Below are 17,603 nucleotides of genomic sequence, written 5' to 3' on the forward strand. Positions count from 1 at the left end.
GGGAAAAAAATTGCAAACTGAAATATTTATATTAATATTTGTTCGGTGCATAGTTATACATTTTTATCACCAGCCAGAACAAGTAATAAAGATAAAAAAGAAGAAGCTTTCTTCTAACATAAATCCTACCAAGAAAGCTTTTTTTGTAATAAACGAAACCAAAAACTTATAAACATAAACTAAAACAAGAACTTAAACTAAATTTAGGGGGATGGTGGGGCGGAGGGGGGGGGGTTAATGTAGTCAGTGACTTTTTCTAGTCTTTCCAGAATTGCCCTCATGAAACGAGTAATTCGACGGAGTTCACGCTCTAAGTAGATACGGTCTTCGCCCAGACCATGGAAAAGACAATTAAAATCGTTCCTTAAGAGTAGGAGATCGTAGTGTCATGGGGGAACTCATCTGATGGGGCGTAGGGGTATTCTTCTAGGAGGCATGATTTTAGTTGGATGAAGAAGAAAAGGGTTTCTGAACTTTTGGGTTTAGGTAGAACTGAATGCTTACATAGAAATAATCAGTGTACTTATAGACTCATAGAAGGTGGCGTTTCATATTTCCAACTAATTATCAGTCGACGCGTGTAGGATAGAAAAGGTTTACCTTGCGTATACCAATAATTTTTTATGTTAATAGACGTGTTTGTAGATTTTAATTAATTGAGTACAGAAAATGATGATTCAATGCATCGATTGGAGAGATATGACGGTAAAAAAAATCCACATAACGTGTTTGATGAGTAATCATATAACCATTAACAATTATTTAATAGGCTTTGTAATAGATATATCATAGATTGATGGTGTCGACCGTAGATAAAGCATTAAGTCGATTACAATTGAATGTTAAATTCTATAGAAATGCATGTTTATCCCCTAAAACAGTGGCTTTACAAATGAAGAAAAAAAAAAGTCTATCTAACCTTTGTTGGCCATGCTACATGTGGTTCTTTTATGCCTGGATTTCTTGCATATTGAACACTTATTCCTCCTTTTGGACTCCCTTAACACATTTGACTTTCTTCCTTTCGAGTTTGGGATCGTAGGAGGGTGAAAAATCTTGGTGTCTTGCAATTCCTGTGGCACAGTCCATTCGAACTCTAGAGAGACAACGTTAATAGCTTCAAAGTATGCGAAGAGGTAAGTTTCAACTTTATAAATTGGTAAAAAGTACTCGTAGATGGATTTACCATAACCTTTGCCATCGCCATACTTTCCTCGCAAAAAAACTATCACATGTTCGCACGACAGTTTCAACAAGTCATATTTTCTACAATAACAACTTCTCTCCAAGAGATTGACCTTGGTAGTAACAGCATTGTCGAACACAGTGAATTAGTCTAGATCCCCGTTTGCATTATTCACATACAAGGAATCGCTCACACTCTTATTATCCCTTAGGATCCTTTCCTCTCAAGGCACAAATTTGTTGTTTGAACTGCCGACAAATGTATACCGCTCCCTGAACTTTTCACCAAGTATTTTAGCAATTGAATTGAATATGTATGACACGGGCTATTGTTGTTCATCCGTCAACACCGATTTGAGCAACTCTATGATGTTTGTGGTCATCACATCGTACCTATTGCCCAGAAAGTTTGCTTTACTCCATTTCTCAAAACCAAGCATATTTTCAAAGACATATGATGCCTCAGGGCATTTATTCTTCAATTCTGCAAAATTCTCTCTAAACTCACTAAGAGAATAATCCTTTGTCGCGACATAGAATAGATAAAGATGCTCTCCATAGTGTTGATTTACACTAAGATTTTCAGCAAGGTGCCTCATGCAAAGTCCATGATATGCACGATTGTAAACACAGGAGAAGGCATTGGCAATGCTAATGTGCCTATCGGAGATGACACGGATCTAGTTCATCTTTTACTATGGACTTTAACTTCTCAAAGAAGAAGGTCCAAGAAGCATCATTCTCTTTATCCACAACACTAAAGGCAATTAGAAAGATAAGATTTTCGGTGACCTGTGCAACAGCACTCATCTACACACTCCTGTACTTGCCATACAAATGTGTGCCATTAACAAAAATAACCTTTCTAATGTGGGCATATGCCCATATGCAAGCTTTGAATGCTAAAAAGTAGTAAATGCACGACATTTATCCTGTTAACCATTATAGAGTAAGAAGAACCAGGATTCAATAACTCCACCATGTGGGAAAAAGCCGGCAAGCAAGCATATACATGATCTGATGTCCCGCGAATGATGTTCTTCGCAATTACACTTTCAATTCAACACATCCAATAGTTTGCATTGCAATGCATCTCCCTAAACACAATCCACTGAATTTCTCTTATGCTTGGACTCTTACCGTCACGAAAATAATTTATGTATAGTGAAGCAATGATCTCGAATGAGATTTTCTTATGCATGTCCGTGGCGTGTTCAACATCGCATGTATGGAACCTAACATAATTATATATGCAAAATATGTCCGAGGATTCGTACTTCTTTGCCCGTAACAACCAGCCGCAACCACGAGATACACATTTCACCTTCAACAATTTGGTGCAGCTCTTCTCTACAAATTGATTAAAAGATTGCCTCCCCGATGCTCCGTCTAGTAGCATTTTTAGCTCTTTCTTGTTGGCAAATATTTGATCACTGTAAAAATTGGTTCCATCGGCGAATGAATGACTTGGTTGTGATCCCGTTCCGCAATCTTCTTTTGCATTTTGTGAGTCTGTTGAATCATATTCCATATCCATAGAATCATCTTCCATATTCATTGGATGATCGCCATCGTTCTCATAATCATTCAAATTGTCGTCAACTACCGAGCGCTAAGATGGGGGTGGTGATGAATTCAACGGTTCTTCAGCCACTTAACTACATTTATCCTTAAAATTGGCCTAAAGCTATCAGAACTAACATCTATGTACAATGACACACATTTATCATTATTTATGATCGTAGGATGCACCTTTTCTTGTAAATGCATTAGATATCTAATCACCACGTCGCTCGTTGTACAATCTAGATCCCCTCTATTAATTACCCTTGCAACCAACTCGTCGTTTGAATCGTTTCGGCGAGCCGCAATGAGAAATATCACCTTAGTAAAAGAATTCCATTTCCAATATTTAGGAGTCTTCTCCTATTCTCCCATGAAATCACCAGAAATCAGAACAAATTCTACAATAGACATCCTATAGAATTAAGCTTTGATCGACAGTCAATTGTGCGGATGGTATATGTCGGTATATATGCACGGTTGATGACTGACGATGACTGGGTAGATATCCGTACAAAAATTGTGAAATTACAAATATTTCTTCTAATCAACGATCGTAGGGTTTATGGAATAGAGAAATGAACTTGGAGTCACCTGAGCTACTGTATGTACTTTCTAAAGAGGTTTTAAGCAATGTGAGTGATTTGAAAACTTTTTAACAATGGTGGAAAGTGTGTTTGAGAAGATAGCAAACAAATGGGGTAACGATGGATGCAATGGACAAGCTTATGATGTTTGTGGACTGATTTAGAGCTGATCGCTGAAAAATAATCCTGCCTGAATCGGAGCGTTTTGGAGGAAAACGGAAGCTTCGATTTTAAGCTTTTGGAGTTTTTTTTTAATTATTTTCGGAAACCCAAAATATTTTGTATATAGTTATGAATGAAGGAGTGGAATTGTATTATTAGAACCTGCGGGTGGATTTGTTAACTTGAAAAGATTGGATGATGAGATGGAATAGAGTGGATATTTGGCAAATTTTTCAAGACTCGTGTCTAAATGACAAAATAAGTTTTGAAAGTGGGTATTTGACAACTTAACCCTACTTTTTATGCGTACATTGCTTCATAATGTAGATCCAAGTATTTCTCATAATTTCTTGGTTTAAAAAAAGCAAGTGCAAGCAGATTCGAGACAGTTGTTGGTTATTCCTTATCCTTGGAGGACAACTTATTCAGAGTACTAGTTCTCATGATTTCAGGTACTGTGTTTCATATCAGGCCAAGAATTAACTTGGACCACTCATGATTTCAAGTACTATGTCACGTCCAGGGTATAAGCTCGGAGCGTGACAGTCCTCTAACAAACAGGCTATTTATCCACATGTACCCACAACATTTCGTTCTAGAGGAGAATACCATGAAGTCAGCTCTTCTTGCACATGGTTCATATAATTAGTTAATAATAAGTCAATCCCATTACATACAAATATTTTTTTTATAAAAATCAGCATTAATAATGTGGATATGATTTGATTCTTCTATCCCAAATTAAATTACTAAAATGGAACAAGCTGCACGCACGTTCTTACACCCGTTTCAATTTACTCTCCATAGTGATAATATTTGTCTGAAATTATTACGACTATTATTGTAAAGTGATGGTATATATGTATAGTGGCATTTTACATTTCAATTTGTTATGAACCTCGTTAAGAGCTTTATAAACCAAAGAAGTAATACCATTGTTAAATGTCCTCAAAGCTTATTGACGTTGGATCTAATGACAGTTAACTAGCTCGGTAAAAATTTTAGCACTCTTTATTAAAGTGCATAATTTATTGCCGCTAAAAGTCTTTCTTATTGCAGTGACATCCACAACTCATTTTATACGTCTGCAGATGTACACATACAATTATTTTGCTACACTATATAAATGTGAATGTGGACCTATTAAAACATAGAACAAAAATATGGCCTCATCAACAATTCTTTCAAGAAAAATAATTAAGCCTTCTTCCCCTATTCCTTCTTCACTTAGACATCACAATCTCTCTTTTAGAGATTACATAGCTAATCCTTCATATGTCCCAGTGGCCTCCTTCTACTCCAAACCTGAAAATTATAACATGACACAAATATCATACATTCTTGAAAATTCCCTTTCCAAAATATTGTCCTCTTATTATCCCTTCGCCGGACGAATCAAGGATAATAAGTATGTCGATTGTAATGACGACGACATAGGCATTGAGTATTTAAATGTTCGAGTCAATTGTCCAATGTCTGAAATTCTCAACAATCCAAACAATGATGCTATTGATATAGTCTTTCCACAAGATTTGCCTTGGAATAATTCCATATCGAGTGGAAGAAGCCTATTGGTGGTCCAATTGAGCCATTTCGATTGTGGTGGACTGGCAGTCAGTTTATGTTTGTCACACAAGATTGCAGATGGGTACAGCCTCTCTAAGTTCCTTTTTGATTGGGCTGATATATCGCGAGATGAGCACTCTGATATCAAACTATCTCCTCATTTTAACGCGGCTTCATTCTTCCCACTAATGGACAATCCTCCAAATATACCTAATATTGTGCCTGAACCACAACGATGTGTGTCAAGAATGTACCATATCTCATCCTCTAATTTGACAAGACTCAAGGATATTGTCGCAACAAATTCAGCAATTGTACAGAATCCAACTCGCGTTGAAGTTGCCACAGCACTTCTTCATAAATGTGGGGTGGCAGCTTCAAAGGCTAATCCGGGCGTGTTCAAACCAACTATGTTGATCCACCTAATGAATTTACGCCCACCAATTCCACTAAACACAATAGGAAATGCTACTTGTCACTATGGAACAATGGCAGTGTCAGAAGATGACATAAATCTGACCAACTACGTGGCTCGGCTGCAAAAGGCTAAACAAAAACTTCAAGATGAGCTGAAAGGTATGAATACAAATCAGCTAGCTGCGGATGCACTTAAAAGAATCAAGCAGGGTGCAGACATAATAAAACGGGATATATTTGATGTTTATTCTTGCACCAGCTTGTGCAATATAGATTTACATAAGCACGTTGATTTTGGATGGGGTAGGCCAGTAAGATTGTCCGTAGCGCGATATTCAATGAAGAACCACTTCCTTTTCATGGATGAACGAAGTGGAGATGGGATAAATGTTGTAGTTACTCTGACAGAAGCCGATATGTCAATATTTCAGAATAACGAAGAGCTCCTAGAGTTTGCTTCTCCAGTGGGTTCAGTCCCTCGAATAAGCTGAAAGCGAAAAATATCTCACCATGCCATATTGTGTGATCTTCATATCCTAAGTGTTTGTTTTATTGAATTTCGAGAATGGTGTGCACTTGTTCAAGTTGTCTTTTAAATTGACACCAAGCCATAATGTGTGATCTTCATATCCTAAGTGTTTGTTTTATTTAAAATTGAAAATGTTTGCAATTGTTCAAGTTGTCTTTAACTACAATAATGGCCAAATGGCAATTGTTATTATCGAATATAGCCTGTGAGCTAAATTATTTACAACAATAATGGCAGCTGCCTATTCCTTATTCAAATCTCACATACCTAAACTTATCGATTTCTTGGAGAAACGCTTGAGTTGGGAGCCCTTGAAGTTGAATTTTGAGGGAAACCCTTGTTTGCAAGTTCTTGAGAGTTTGAGAGGAGAGTAATTGATGATTTTGTGTTATGGAATGAGGGAAAACGTTTTTGTATCATGTAACACACCGAGTGTTTTGACACATAAATAGAGCTAAGAACAACCCACGTGACCCCTAGATAGAGTACAAAACCACCTTGGGATGGGTTCAAAAGTGTTGGGGGCAATTCTAGACGTGAAAGTGATCATGCAACGCAAGGGAGACCCCGCGCGTTAGCTCCATGTCGCGTGGGAAACCGTGGGAGGCCACTGCCTCACCCAAGCGGAGGGTCCCGTGCTGCGAGGGGGAAACTCATGCCGGGGGTCACGCCGTGAGGCTACTGCCCCGCAATGGGGGTCGTGCCGCGAGGCTGCCTCCTTGTGCTGCTGTCGCGTCAGGCCCCCCCCCCTCCGTTCGTCAATAGAACATCTTTTTAATGATATTTTGGGGGTGTTTGGGTTTTTTTTACACCCTTAAGACAGTTGTTTTGGGTATTAGTAAAATTTGTATTTGTAAACAATAACTTCAAACAAATGTTCAAATTAATATATGAACAATTAAATGAAGTTTAAACTTCATATTTACAACTTTGAACTTGATTGAAGTTTAAACTCCGTATTTATAACTTTGAACTTTCAACAATAAGTTCAACCCAACTTATGAACAACAAAAAATGAAGTTCAAACTATTTTCTTGAAAAAATAGAAAAATCAAATGTTAAGAACTTCAACACAAATTCAACCAACTTATGAACTATCAAAATGAAATTTCAAGAACTTCAAATACAAGTTCACACAGTTGAAGAACTATCAATATGAAGTTCAAACTATTTTTTGGAAAAATAGTAAAACCAACTTTAAGAAAAAACGATGAAACAGAAACATTCAAGTCCACCGAATTCACGGTGTGTCCTTTAGGAAATTATTTCCCTCAAGTAACTGAGGTTATGAAATATATCTTCCTAGGATAAAATAAATCAGTTCGACAGAATAGGTGTACCTTAAATTCTGCCGAACTACGAACGCACTCAACAGTAGCAAATTATACTAGAGTTTTTTTTTCAAGAAAGAAGAGTATTTTTTTCTTCAAAATTTTATGTCTATACCTGAGGAATAATTCAAGTATTTATAGCAATCAAGATGTTGTTTCATGAAGAGAAGTACTGGTTCAGAAAGGTGCACCCCTTCATAAAGGTACAACTCTTCGGAAAAGTCACAACCCATTGAAAAGGTCATAATCATCCAAACCGAAAAGGTGTCTATTCAAATTGCATCCTTTTCCTTAGCGTCTTTTTGAAAAAACACTTATTCATTTTTCATTCACACCTTTTAAAAACCCAACAAAGACATTCTCGATTCACCTAATACGTGATTAAGCCCCTAAGAAACGACTCCCTTCACTCAAAAATCACATTGTAAACATCCCTAAAGCAATAGAGAGGAGAATTACTAGGATCCTAAGGATTAAATTACGTCAATTCTTTTGACTAAGAGGTATGTAGAACGATCCTAACACTTATGGGCTTAACTATGATGTTTTAATGAACTCTAAATAGTATAACTTGTTATAATGAATTTTGTAAGGCTAAAGAAGTAATTAAGATTTGTGCTTATGTGAAGATGTACAAGTTAAACCTAAACTGCTATGCTATATATATATTTATACATAATGAATCTTGGAATGTAGCCATTGTAGATCGCGGTCAATCTTCTCCTTTATTGTGATTGATTTGCCTTGATTTGGGAGATTTAGAATTTCCTTCTTCTAATCCCATGCTCTATTTTACTCCCTCAGTCCCATTTTATCCGTTCCAAATTGGGATGACACATCTATTAAGAAAAATAATAAATAACATGGCTAGTTTACCATAGTACCCCTGTTAAATGATGTTTACATTTTAATTTAAAGAAAAACTAATTAATGCAAACGATAAAACATGGGAAAAATTTTGTCTTGTCTTTATAAGTAAAAGAGGACAAATAAAATGGGACACCAGATTAAAAAATTTGGGACGGATAAAATTGGACGGAAGGAGTATCACGGAACCAAGGGTTTTTTCTCAAGTCATCTAGGGCGAGATTTGAATACCCAAATGACGTCATATGTCTGTATCATATACGTCCATATTTCTTTTGCAAACATTATGCATGAGCCTTTTCTTTTTGAGAGAGTGCTCGTCCATCTCCTTCCATATTTGACCTCCGAATTAACGGGAATTAGCTTTGTCATTATTGAAACCATATATGGAATTAATAGATTGCAAGTATTTTATTAAAATTAATGAACCACATTGCAACTATTTTATTAAAATTAGCATACTTAATGTGGATATGATTTGATTATTGCAAGTATTTTATTAAAATTAATGAACCACATTGCAACTATTTTATTAAAATTAGCATAATTAATGTGGATATGATTTGATTATCCTATCCCAATTTAAATTACTTAATGGAACAAGCTGCTTGCACGTCCTTACACCCGTTTCAACTTAGGAATTATTGGAGAGTTTTAAAGTGATTCTTTTTGGATCATAAACTTTTAAATTCGAACAAAATGCCATAGCTAATCTTCCTCCACATTAATTATTGGAGTTTAAACATCTCCAGATGTACATACAGAATTATTTTGCTACACCATATAAATGTGAATGTGGTCCTATCAATTCCACTTCAAATTAAGGACCTAAACTCACAAAGTACAACATAGAGCTAAAGATGGCCTCATCAACTGTTCTTTCAAGAAAAATAATTAAGCCTTCTTCCCCTATTCCTTCTTCACTTAGACATCACAATCCCTCTTTCAGAGATCACATAGCTCTTACTCTATATATCCCAGTGGTCTCCTTCTACTCCAAACCTGAAAAATTATAACATAACCCAAATATCACACATTCTTGAAAATTCCCCTTCAAAAGTGTAGACACGTAATTTTATCCCGTCAAAAAATTATTTTTATTATCTTATCCCGTCTTACCACGTACCCTCACCCATCTAATATTTCCTATAAAAGAACAAAAAATAACAACCACTAACTAATTTTATTTTTATTCTAACAACCTATCCAATAAAAAATAAACAACCATTACCCCACCTACCCTTACACTACCCGTTTACCCTACCCCTCACCCCACTAACGTTTTCTTTACCTTTTTCTTTTCCATAACAATTGATGAACAATTAAAAAAAAAAAAAGAGGCGTGGGGCCCACAAATTTTTCCATTCTTATCAATACATAAGAGGATACTCCCATTTTCCATTGGGGGACCAAAAAAAATACTCTCCACTGGCTACCACACACAGCACGGAGACTCCATTTTTTCACCACAATTCCTTCGACCTCACCGTCACACACCCATATACATTTCACACTCTTAATTCCACCGGGATACACACAGAAATGGATAGATAAGAGATGATGTGAGAAAGAGAGAGCTGCGAGAGAGTGAGAGAGATCTGCGAGAGAGTTATCTGCGAGAGAGTGACAGAGAGCTGTGAGAGAGGGAGAGATATGCGATTGAAATCAAAAGAGAACGATGGCGAAGCAGTTTTCGGCGAGTGAGAGCTTGAGGAACATGAGTTTGATAGTTTGATTACTGTTCCGGCAACAGGCTCGCCGAAATCGCATCCAGCTGTCATAAATTCGTTCAAAACCTATCGAATACATCTCAACTGATATCTCTTTGTTGTTTTGGTTATAGCCAAAGTTTACCAGGGTTACAGTGACACAAAATCATCAAACAAACCTCGATCTGCTTTTGATTCCATCCAAACCCATTGGAATCGGGCCGAATTTCTCTTATTTCTCATAATTTTTAGTTCAAGGTTGTGTGGGTTCATGAGAATCTGGTCCAGGTCTCTTTGTTTCTGTGATTCTCAGTTCTGAGTTGGATGAGTTCATTTGTTTGAGGTTCGGTTCGAGGTTTTCGGGCGCGGATTCTCTTTATTCGAATAACATTGAGTTTGAAAGCTACGAATTGAGGTCCAATTCTATTATCTCTCTTTTTATTTCATTATTTACTGTATTTTGGTGTGTTGGATTGAATATTGTGTGTTTTGTTTGATCCTTGTTGGTGATGAACGCGTATTTGTTTTAATTCACGGTTGGTTCCTTTGATTATGATTTGCATGGTGAAATAGCATCTCATTTGAGAATTAAAATTGGTTGTTTGGAGCGGAATTAAAATTGATAAAAGTGAATAGGTATTTGTTTTAATTCATTATTAGCGGTTTAATTTGGAATAAGCATGAATTTTGTTGAAACAGATAGGCAAATGTAGGTGTGGGTAGGCAAATTTAGAACTTGTGTCTGGTTGAATGTTTGAATGTGAATGGGCCGTACTTGATTCTAATGTATTCATTTGGTCGGGGAATGACCCGAGAGATTTGTATTGCTTTATCCAGGGAATGCCCCGAAGTATCATGTACGCAGAGGAGGCACGTGATCAAGGTCCGAGGCATCGGGTAAGGCATTGGAACGCAGTTTTAGGATTTGCTTAAAATAGGATTTATATTTTACGCATTTTTCTATTTTGGACTGTATAATTGGACTGGAAACTAAATTTTGATTTGTTTCATTTTGTTTTCTTGATTGATTGTTTTGCATGCTTTGTGTGGTTTATACATTTATAATGTCAAATTAGCCGATACGCTCTATCAAGCGACCGTGGTCGAACCACGGGATCGAGGGGTGCCTAACACCTTCCCCTTGGTCAACAGAATTCCTTAGCCAGAATCTCTGTTCGCAAACCAGTTTAAAGAGTCAAATTGTTTTGAAAGGGATTTTCAAAGGTGACTTGGCATACCCGATTTATGCCAAGTGGCGACTCTGAGTTTTGAATATAAGAAGTCCTTTCGGAACAAATCTTCATTTTGTCACTTTAATAGTAAAAATCCTTTCGAACTAAAATCAAATCTTTTGGAGTGGTAAAAAAGGGGGTATGACAGCTCTGGCGACTCTGCTGGGGACTTTTCAGAATTCGAGCTTATTTTTGCAGTCATATTGACTTTGTTCGGCATTATGGGTGTATAAACATTATTTGTGATTATTGTTTGTGTTATTGTTATCACTGTTGTGCGTTTATGTGCTCTTTGTTTACAGTTTTTCTTTATGTGTTACCGCTTCATATCTGGCATCATTTGCATAACCCGAGTCAATTCTTTCTGCAACAAGTTCCGGAATGCACGTCGTGCGCACGAACTCTAGTTAAGTAACCCTTATTTTAGGGGGAAAGCCATTGGATGCATGGAGTAGGTGGAAAGCAAATCAACCACTATCGACCATATGCTCCCCCGAACGGTCTTGTTAGTAAACCACAACATAGGTCAGCCTTTAGGTCATTCTTATGTGCATCATATTGAAGACCTAGAGGGGCCCACTTGGCCCTTTGTAGGAGACTCGCCTGTAAAGCATCTCTATGTGCTAAATGTTGCATCTTTGAGGGTAATATGGTCATTTGACGGACTGATTTGGGGAAAGCATATGTTAGAAGTAAAGTATGTAGACAAGAAACCATTTAAAAAAAAGAGTTTCGTAGCTTTTAGTGTTCTTTATGGCTTTTGTTTTTTCACAATTCAAAAATTCAAAAAGATTTCTTTATTCTCTGCACTCATTTGTTCAAAAACCAAAACACCAAAAAGATTTCTCACTTTGTCTCCTTTAGCATGAATTCATAATTCGAAATTTTCAAAAAAGATTTTTTTTACAATAGAAGGTTTTTATAAAGGAAAATGCAAAAAAAAAATGGTAGAAGTTTTGTACATTTCATATAACAAAAATATCAAAAGATTTTCCTTTCATATTTGTTGGTGTCATTTTTAGGTTAAGTGTCAAATTGAAAACTCAAAAAGATTTTATTTATGTTTTTCATCTTCTATTTGTGGTTGCGTCTCTCAAGTCAGGGTACAGTCGGTTATTTAATCATTAATTGTCCTATCTGGACGAACTACCCACCCCTGATTCTCCTCTTTCGGGATGTGAGATACGTAGGCAACCTATTGTTGGTTCGGTGATCTTATTTCAAAAATTAAAAATATTTTTCTTCACTCTTTATTTGGAGTAGGTGTCATATGCATCTTCAAAAGAAAACTACAAAAAGATTTTCCTTTAATAGGTTCAAGTTTCATTTTCACATGAAATTCAAAAACCAAAAATCCCAAAAAGATTTTTCTTTGGTAATCATAGGTTTCGTTTTGTATAGGGAGTTTAAACCTGAAAAATGCAAAAAGATTTTTGTCAATTCCGTTGACAATTTGTTATTTTTGAAGTTTCAAGAAAAAGAAAAAGAAAGAAAAAGAGTTTAATTGGCCATTTTGGTAAGACTTCACGAACTACGCATACTTAATTCTCCCCTCTCGGGGGCGAGATACATAGGCGCCCTTCTTGGGTTCGGTGATCTTTTCAAGAAAAGAAAAAAAGAGGTTTTGAGAAATTGTTGAACTCTAATGCATTTGCTATCTCTTGTCTAGTTAGTTTAAGGTGGTTGGTTTGTGGCATTTTGGCTGGTCCTCCATATTGCTCCAAGTCACAGAGAAAGTTATGGCCAACAAGGATACCAAGTTTGTTGTCACTAATCAGATAGGGAGTTCGACGAATGAGAATGTAGGAGCTAATAAAGAGATTTGGAAATTAAAGCAGCAATGATAGAAATGCATCGAGCTTGGGCTAATGGGTTGCCGCCTCCTCCATTTCCCACTGATAATCTGGAATATCTTTCTAGTTTGCCTCCAGTGTCACATGCACAATTTCCTATTTCAGTCGACACGCCACAACATGCATCAGGACCTACTCCGGGGAAACAGTATCTAAAAACTTCCAATATTTATTTCCTCACTTCTCAATACAAAATTACCACATGCTCGTCTCTGCCTGCTATCCATGCTTTTGCAGCCCCACTCTCGTCTGAAGCTCCTACTTTTAATGTCAATCCAACGATTGTGATTCCTCACTCTACAAGCGACCCTATATTGAAAATTTTTAGTAATCAACATTATGCTCCCGAGCCCACATTTAAATCGACCGGTCCTTATGACTTTCCTCAACTATTTGAATTTTCTCCTAACACTGAGAAGCCTGTTATGATAGAAGAACAAGAGGAAATGGCCAAAAAATTCAGAAGTTTAGAACTGACTATAAAAAACTTGCAAGGACTTGGGGGTACAAAAGTGTCTCATATAAAGATCTGTGCATGTTTCCAGGTGTACATCTTCCTCTTGGTTTTAAAATGCCAAAGTTTGAGAAGTATGATGGACATGGCGATCCTATAGCATATTTGAGATGCTATTGCAACCAGCTAAGGGGCGCTGGAGAGAAGGAAGAATTACTCATGGCATATTTTGGTGAGAGTCTTTTAGGTCTAGCTTCAGAATTATTTGTTGAGCAAGACATTGACAAGTGGAATAGTTGGGATGACCTGGCTAATGAATTTGTGGAACAATTTCAATACAATATGGAGTTGATTCCTGACCAAAAATCCCTAACTAATATGAAGAAAAAGAGTACTGAAACTTTCAGAGAGTATGCGATTAGATGGCATGAACAAGCTGCAAGGGTGAAACCACCAATGAAAGAAAGTAAGATAGTGGAGACGTTTATTCAAGCACAGGATGAAACATATTATCAACACTTGTTACCTACATTAGGCAAGCCATTTATTGAGGTCCTCAAAATGGGGGAGACAATCGTTACCCACGAGCTCAAACCCAAGTTTATGCCCAAGCTCCACAGAACCTTTACCAAAATCTATTATATCCCATTCCCCCACCTCCATATCAAGTGTATAATGTGCAACCTTATGTTCAACCTCTATCTTACCCACACTGGCGTGCGCCAACTCTGCCGAGTCATCTTCCAACTCCACATACATACTGAAGCCCTTCTAGGCCTGGTTTTCAATTTAAGCCAAACAATGAAATAAGACAGAAGTTAAGGGATAGCTTCACACTAGTTGAAGAGTTGTATGCAAGTTTATTCCAGAGATTGGTTCAATAGGGCATGATCACTCCTCTCCTTGGGTATACTCCTGACCCACATTTAAGAAGTTTAGATCCTAATGTACGATGTGTATATCATTCTAATGTTCAGGGTCACAGTATTGAAGATTGTCTTGCTTTGAAAAGAGAAATTGAAAAGATGATTCAAGATAAATCAATCATGGTGCAGAACATTGACAGTGAGGAAAGCTCTAGTCATGCTGATATGCAAACCAGTGGCTAAGATGTCAGGTTGAGCAATTGAGAAGTTACCCCTCTCCTTACTAGGAAGGGGTCTGGTAGCTTGTTTTGATTTATTTTCTGTCATCCGAATTATTTCAGGGTTATAGTTTCGAATCTATCTTATTTTGTCCTTTTGTTGTTTATGTTCAAACCCTTCTATCTTTTGTTTCAACTAAACGAAGTGTCCCCTTTTTCTTTTGTGTTCTAAAATATGTGTTGTTTGTTTGTTTTCTTTATATAGTACATTTTATGTTGACTCTATTGATATGACATGCTTGCGGAATTTTCAGCCAGATCTTAAAATCCAGTTTAAGCATGAACATTGAATTAGAGGGTTAAAGTTAGAAAAGAGAGCATTTGAGAAAATAGATAGAGAGCTGGGGCATTTGGTGATTAAGTTGAAGCCTCTTTGAAAATTAAGACAATTATTTTGAGAATTGTGAGAAAAACTTGGTCATTAATTGAAAGACATATCTCAATTAGGTCAAGTAGTAAATGTGTGACCCTACATCAAAAGGAATAGAAAAATTAGCTCCACGAAAGCATGAGGAATGTACAACAAAGATGGAGTTTGCAGAAGAAGTAGCAACGCACAGTCTCAGTTAAAATTAGTGCCATAAAAAAATATCACAAATGATCTTCATCTCTCACTTTCATATTGCATGATATGTACTTGCATTTTTCATGGATTGATATGACGAAGGCACTTCATTCTACTATCCAAACATCGTATCATCCTTTGTTTACCCCATTTGAGCTTTTGTCCTATTTTCTTTCATACTCTTTTTTTGGAATCAAGATAGAGTCAGCAAAGCTAAAAAAAGGGTGTCAAGCGAAAAATAGAGTCAAAAGGTATATAAAAAAATGTGTCCAAAAAGAAAAAAGAGTGTCAAGCAAAATAGAGTCAGAAAAATCCCAAAAAGAGAGTCAATCAAAGAAAAGAAAAGGAAATTAGAATCAAGCAAAAGAACAAGCTGCCAGAACTACGCATGACCTGATTATCCTCTCTCGAGGCTGAGATACGTAGGCTGCCCTACTAAGAACTCGGTCCAACCAAATAAACAATTTAGTGTCACCCAGTCAAAAGAAACTGGGGCATGAGTTAATCCTCATTGTTTGAGTCGATTCCAAAAAATGTAAGTCCTACCCCACTTCAAGTGTCGTTTGGGCCTCATGTCATTCTTTCTTTCTAACCTTATCCAAAAGCCAAGTTACAACCAAAGAAAGACCTTCAGATCAATCTTTAAAAATGTTAAGGCTAAGTATGCAATGCATATGATGACGCATTTTGGGAACTGCACGTCTTCCTCAGCATAAGAAATCAAGAGAAAAGTGAAAAAAAAAGAGTCTCAATGGTGTAAGTTGAGAGAGATAAAAATGAGAAAGTCTTATTGGTGAAAACCCTTTCGGGCACCGTAAGATGATGGTAAGTTGAGAGAAATAAAAATGAGAGAGCCTTATTGGTAAAACCCTCATGGGCACCATAAGGCGATGATGAGTTGAGGAAAAGAAAATAAGAGAAGCTTGTTGGCGAAAACCCTTCAAGGCGCCACTAGCCGAATAAGGTCTCCGAATGTACTGGCCCAAGGAAGTAACTCAAATTCAGAGTTATTACTTCAACAACAATTGGTAGAAAGTTTGGATGCAAAGATCAGGCAGCTTAATTCAAATGCATGGCATAATCATTAGAGTTGATTGTCATTTTAGATAAATTTTTCATTTATTTGTTTCAAATGGGGATATTCATTGTCTTTTCTTTCTTCTCTTTATTTTTATTTTTATTTTCTTGAGTCATTTACCCAAATAAAAAAAAGTTGTTGTCATTTTTCTATTGTTTTTTCGTCAAGTCTATATCAAAACAAGTGAGAAAAGGGGCATGTAGAAAGTTGTGTCAACAGACAAGTCTGGGAACTCATGAAAATATCAAGGTTGAAAGGGTCTATTTGAGAAGCATGGAAAAATGGAAATACTATGTTTGTTTCAGAGCCACTCTTAATAATCTGAGTTTGGGTCAATGATACAGCAAGTCACTGTCATATGCTAATGGTGGGAAGTAAGGTTAAATGTGACCAGAGCAAGAGCGATTTCCGCGAAAGCTAAAGCCACAAACCAGCCACCATGTTTTAAACTCACAAGTTTTCTTTGATGAAACAGGAAACATATTACCTTCAAAGCAGGGACTTCAGAGCATAAATATCAAGGGTTGCAATGCCTCACTTTTACAAATGCAGAAAGCAATATTGCTGCACAGGTTTGATAATAAAATCATGGTAAAAATTCATCATCCTATATCCCTCGAAGACACTTTCTTTTCCAGGGAATTCAGTTTTCATTTTCTAGGTGATACACTTCTTAAATTGAACCTTTACTCCTAGAAGACGTACCTTTTAGCCTGTCATTTCCTTTGATTCCTATAAGACGTACCTTTTGGTCAAGTCATCTCCCTTGATTCCTACAAGACATACCTTTTAGTTGAGTCATCCCCTTGACTCCTAGAAGACGTACCTTTTAGTCGAGTCATTCTTTCTTGATTCCTATAAGACATACCTTTTAGTCGAGTCATTTCCTTTGATTCCTATAAGACGTACCTTTTAGTCGAGTCATTCCCTTTGATTCCTATAAGACATACCTTTTAGTCGAGTCATTCCTTTTGATTTCTATAAGACGTACCTTTTTGTCGAGTCATTCCTTCTGATTCCTATAAGACGTACCTTTTAGTCGAGTCATCTCCCTTTGATTCCTATAAGACGTACCTTTTAGTCGAGTCATCCCCTTTGATTCCTATAAGATGTACCTTTTAGTCGAGTCATCCTCTTTGATTCCTATAAGATGTACCTTTTAGTTGAGTTATCTCTTTTGATTCCTATAAGACATACCTTTTAGTCGAGTCATTCCTTTTGATTCCTATAAGACGTACCTTTTAGTTGAGTCATTCCCTCTGATTCCTATAAGACGTACCTTTTAGTCGAGTCATCTCCCTTTGATTCCTATACGATGTACCTTTTAGTCGAGTCATCCCCCTTGATTCCTATAAGACGTA

General features: G+C 36.7%; 1 protein-coding gene, 1 long non-coding RNA gene and 1 pseudogene across 2 annotated transcripts; all 3 read left to right on the forward strand.

Annotated features, from left to right (window-relative positions):
* Positions 1 to 4,660: 4,660 nt before the first annotated feature.
* Positions 4,661 to 6,107, forward strand: LOC107847146 (acylsugar acyltransferase 3-like). The gene has a single exon (XM_016691380.2). The coding sequence runs from the start codon at positions 4,661 to 4,663 to the stop codon at positions 5,969 to 5,971; it is 1,311 nt and encodes a 436-aa protein (XP_016546866.1). The 3' UTR covers positions 5,972 to 6,107.
* Positions 6,108 to 9,058: 2,951 nt separating this feature from the next.
* LOC107846164 overlaps positions 9,059 to 17,603 on the forward strand; it is a 12,587-nt pseudogene continuing 4,042 nt past the window's right edge.
* On the forward strand, positions 9,617 to 10,938 carry LOC124891466. The gene is made up of 2 exons (XR_007049709.1): positions 9,617 to 10,331; positions 10,754 to 10,938. It is a non-coding gene; the product is annotated as an uncharacterized LOC124891466 (long non-coding RNA).

The sequence above is a fragment of the Capsicum annuum genome, unplaced genomic scaffold (genome assembly GCF_002878395.1).
Source record: "Capsicum annuum cultivar UCD-10X-F1 unplaced genomic scaffold, UCD10Xv1.1 ctg3585, whole genome shotgun sequence".
Classification (NCBI taxonomy): Eukaryota; Viridiplantae; Streptophyta; class Magnoliopsida; order Solanales; family Solanaceae; genus Capsicum; species Capsicum annuum.

Excerpts from the sequence above, each read along its gene's own strand:
- LOC107847146 (XM_016691380.2), top strand. The coding sequence starts at position 4,661 with ATGGCCTCATCAACAATTCTTTCAAGAAAAATAATTAAGCCTTCTTCC.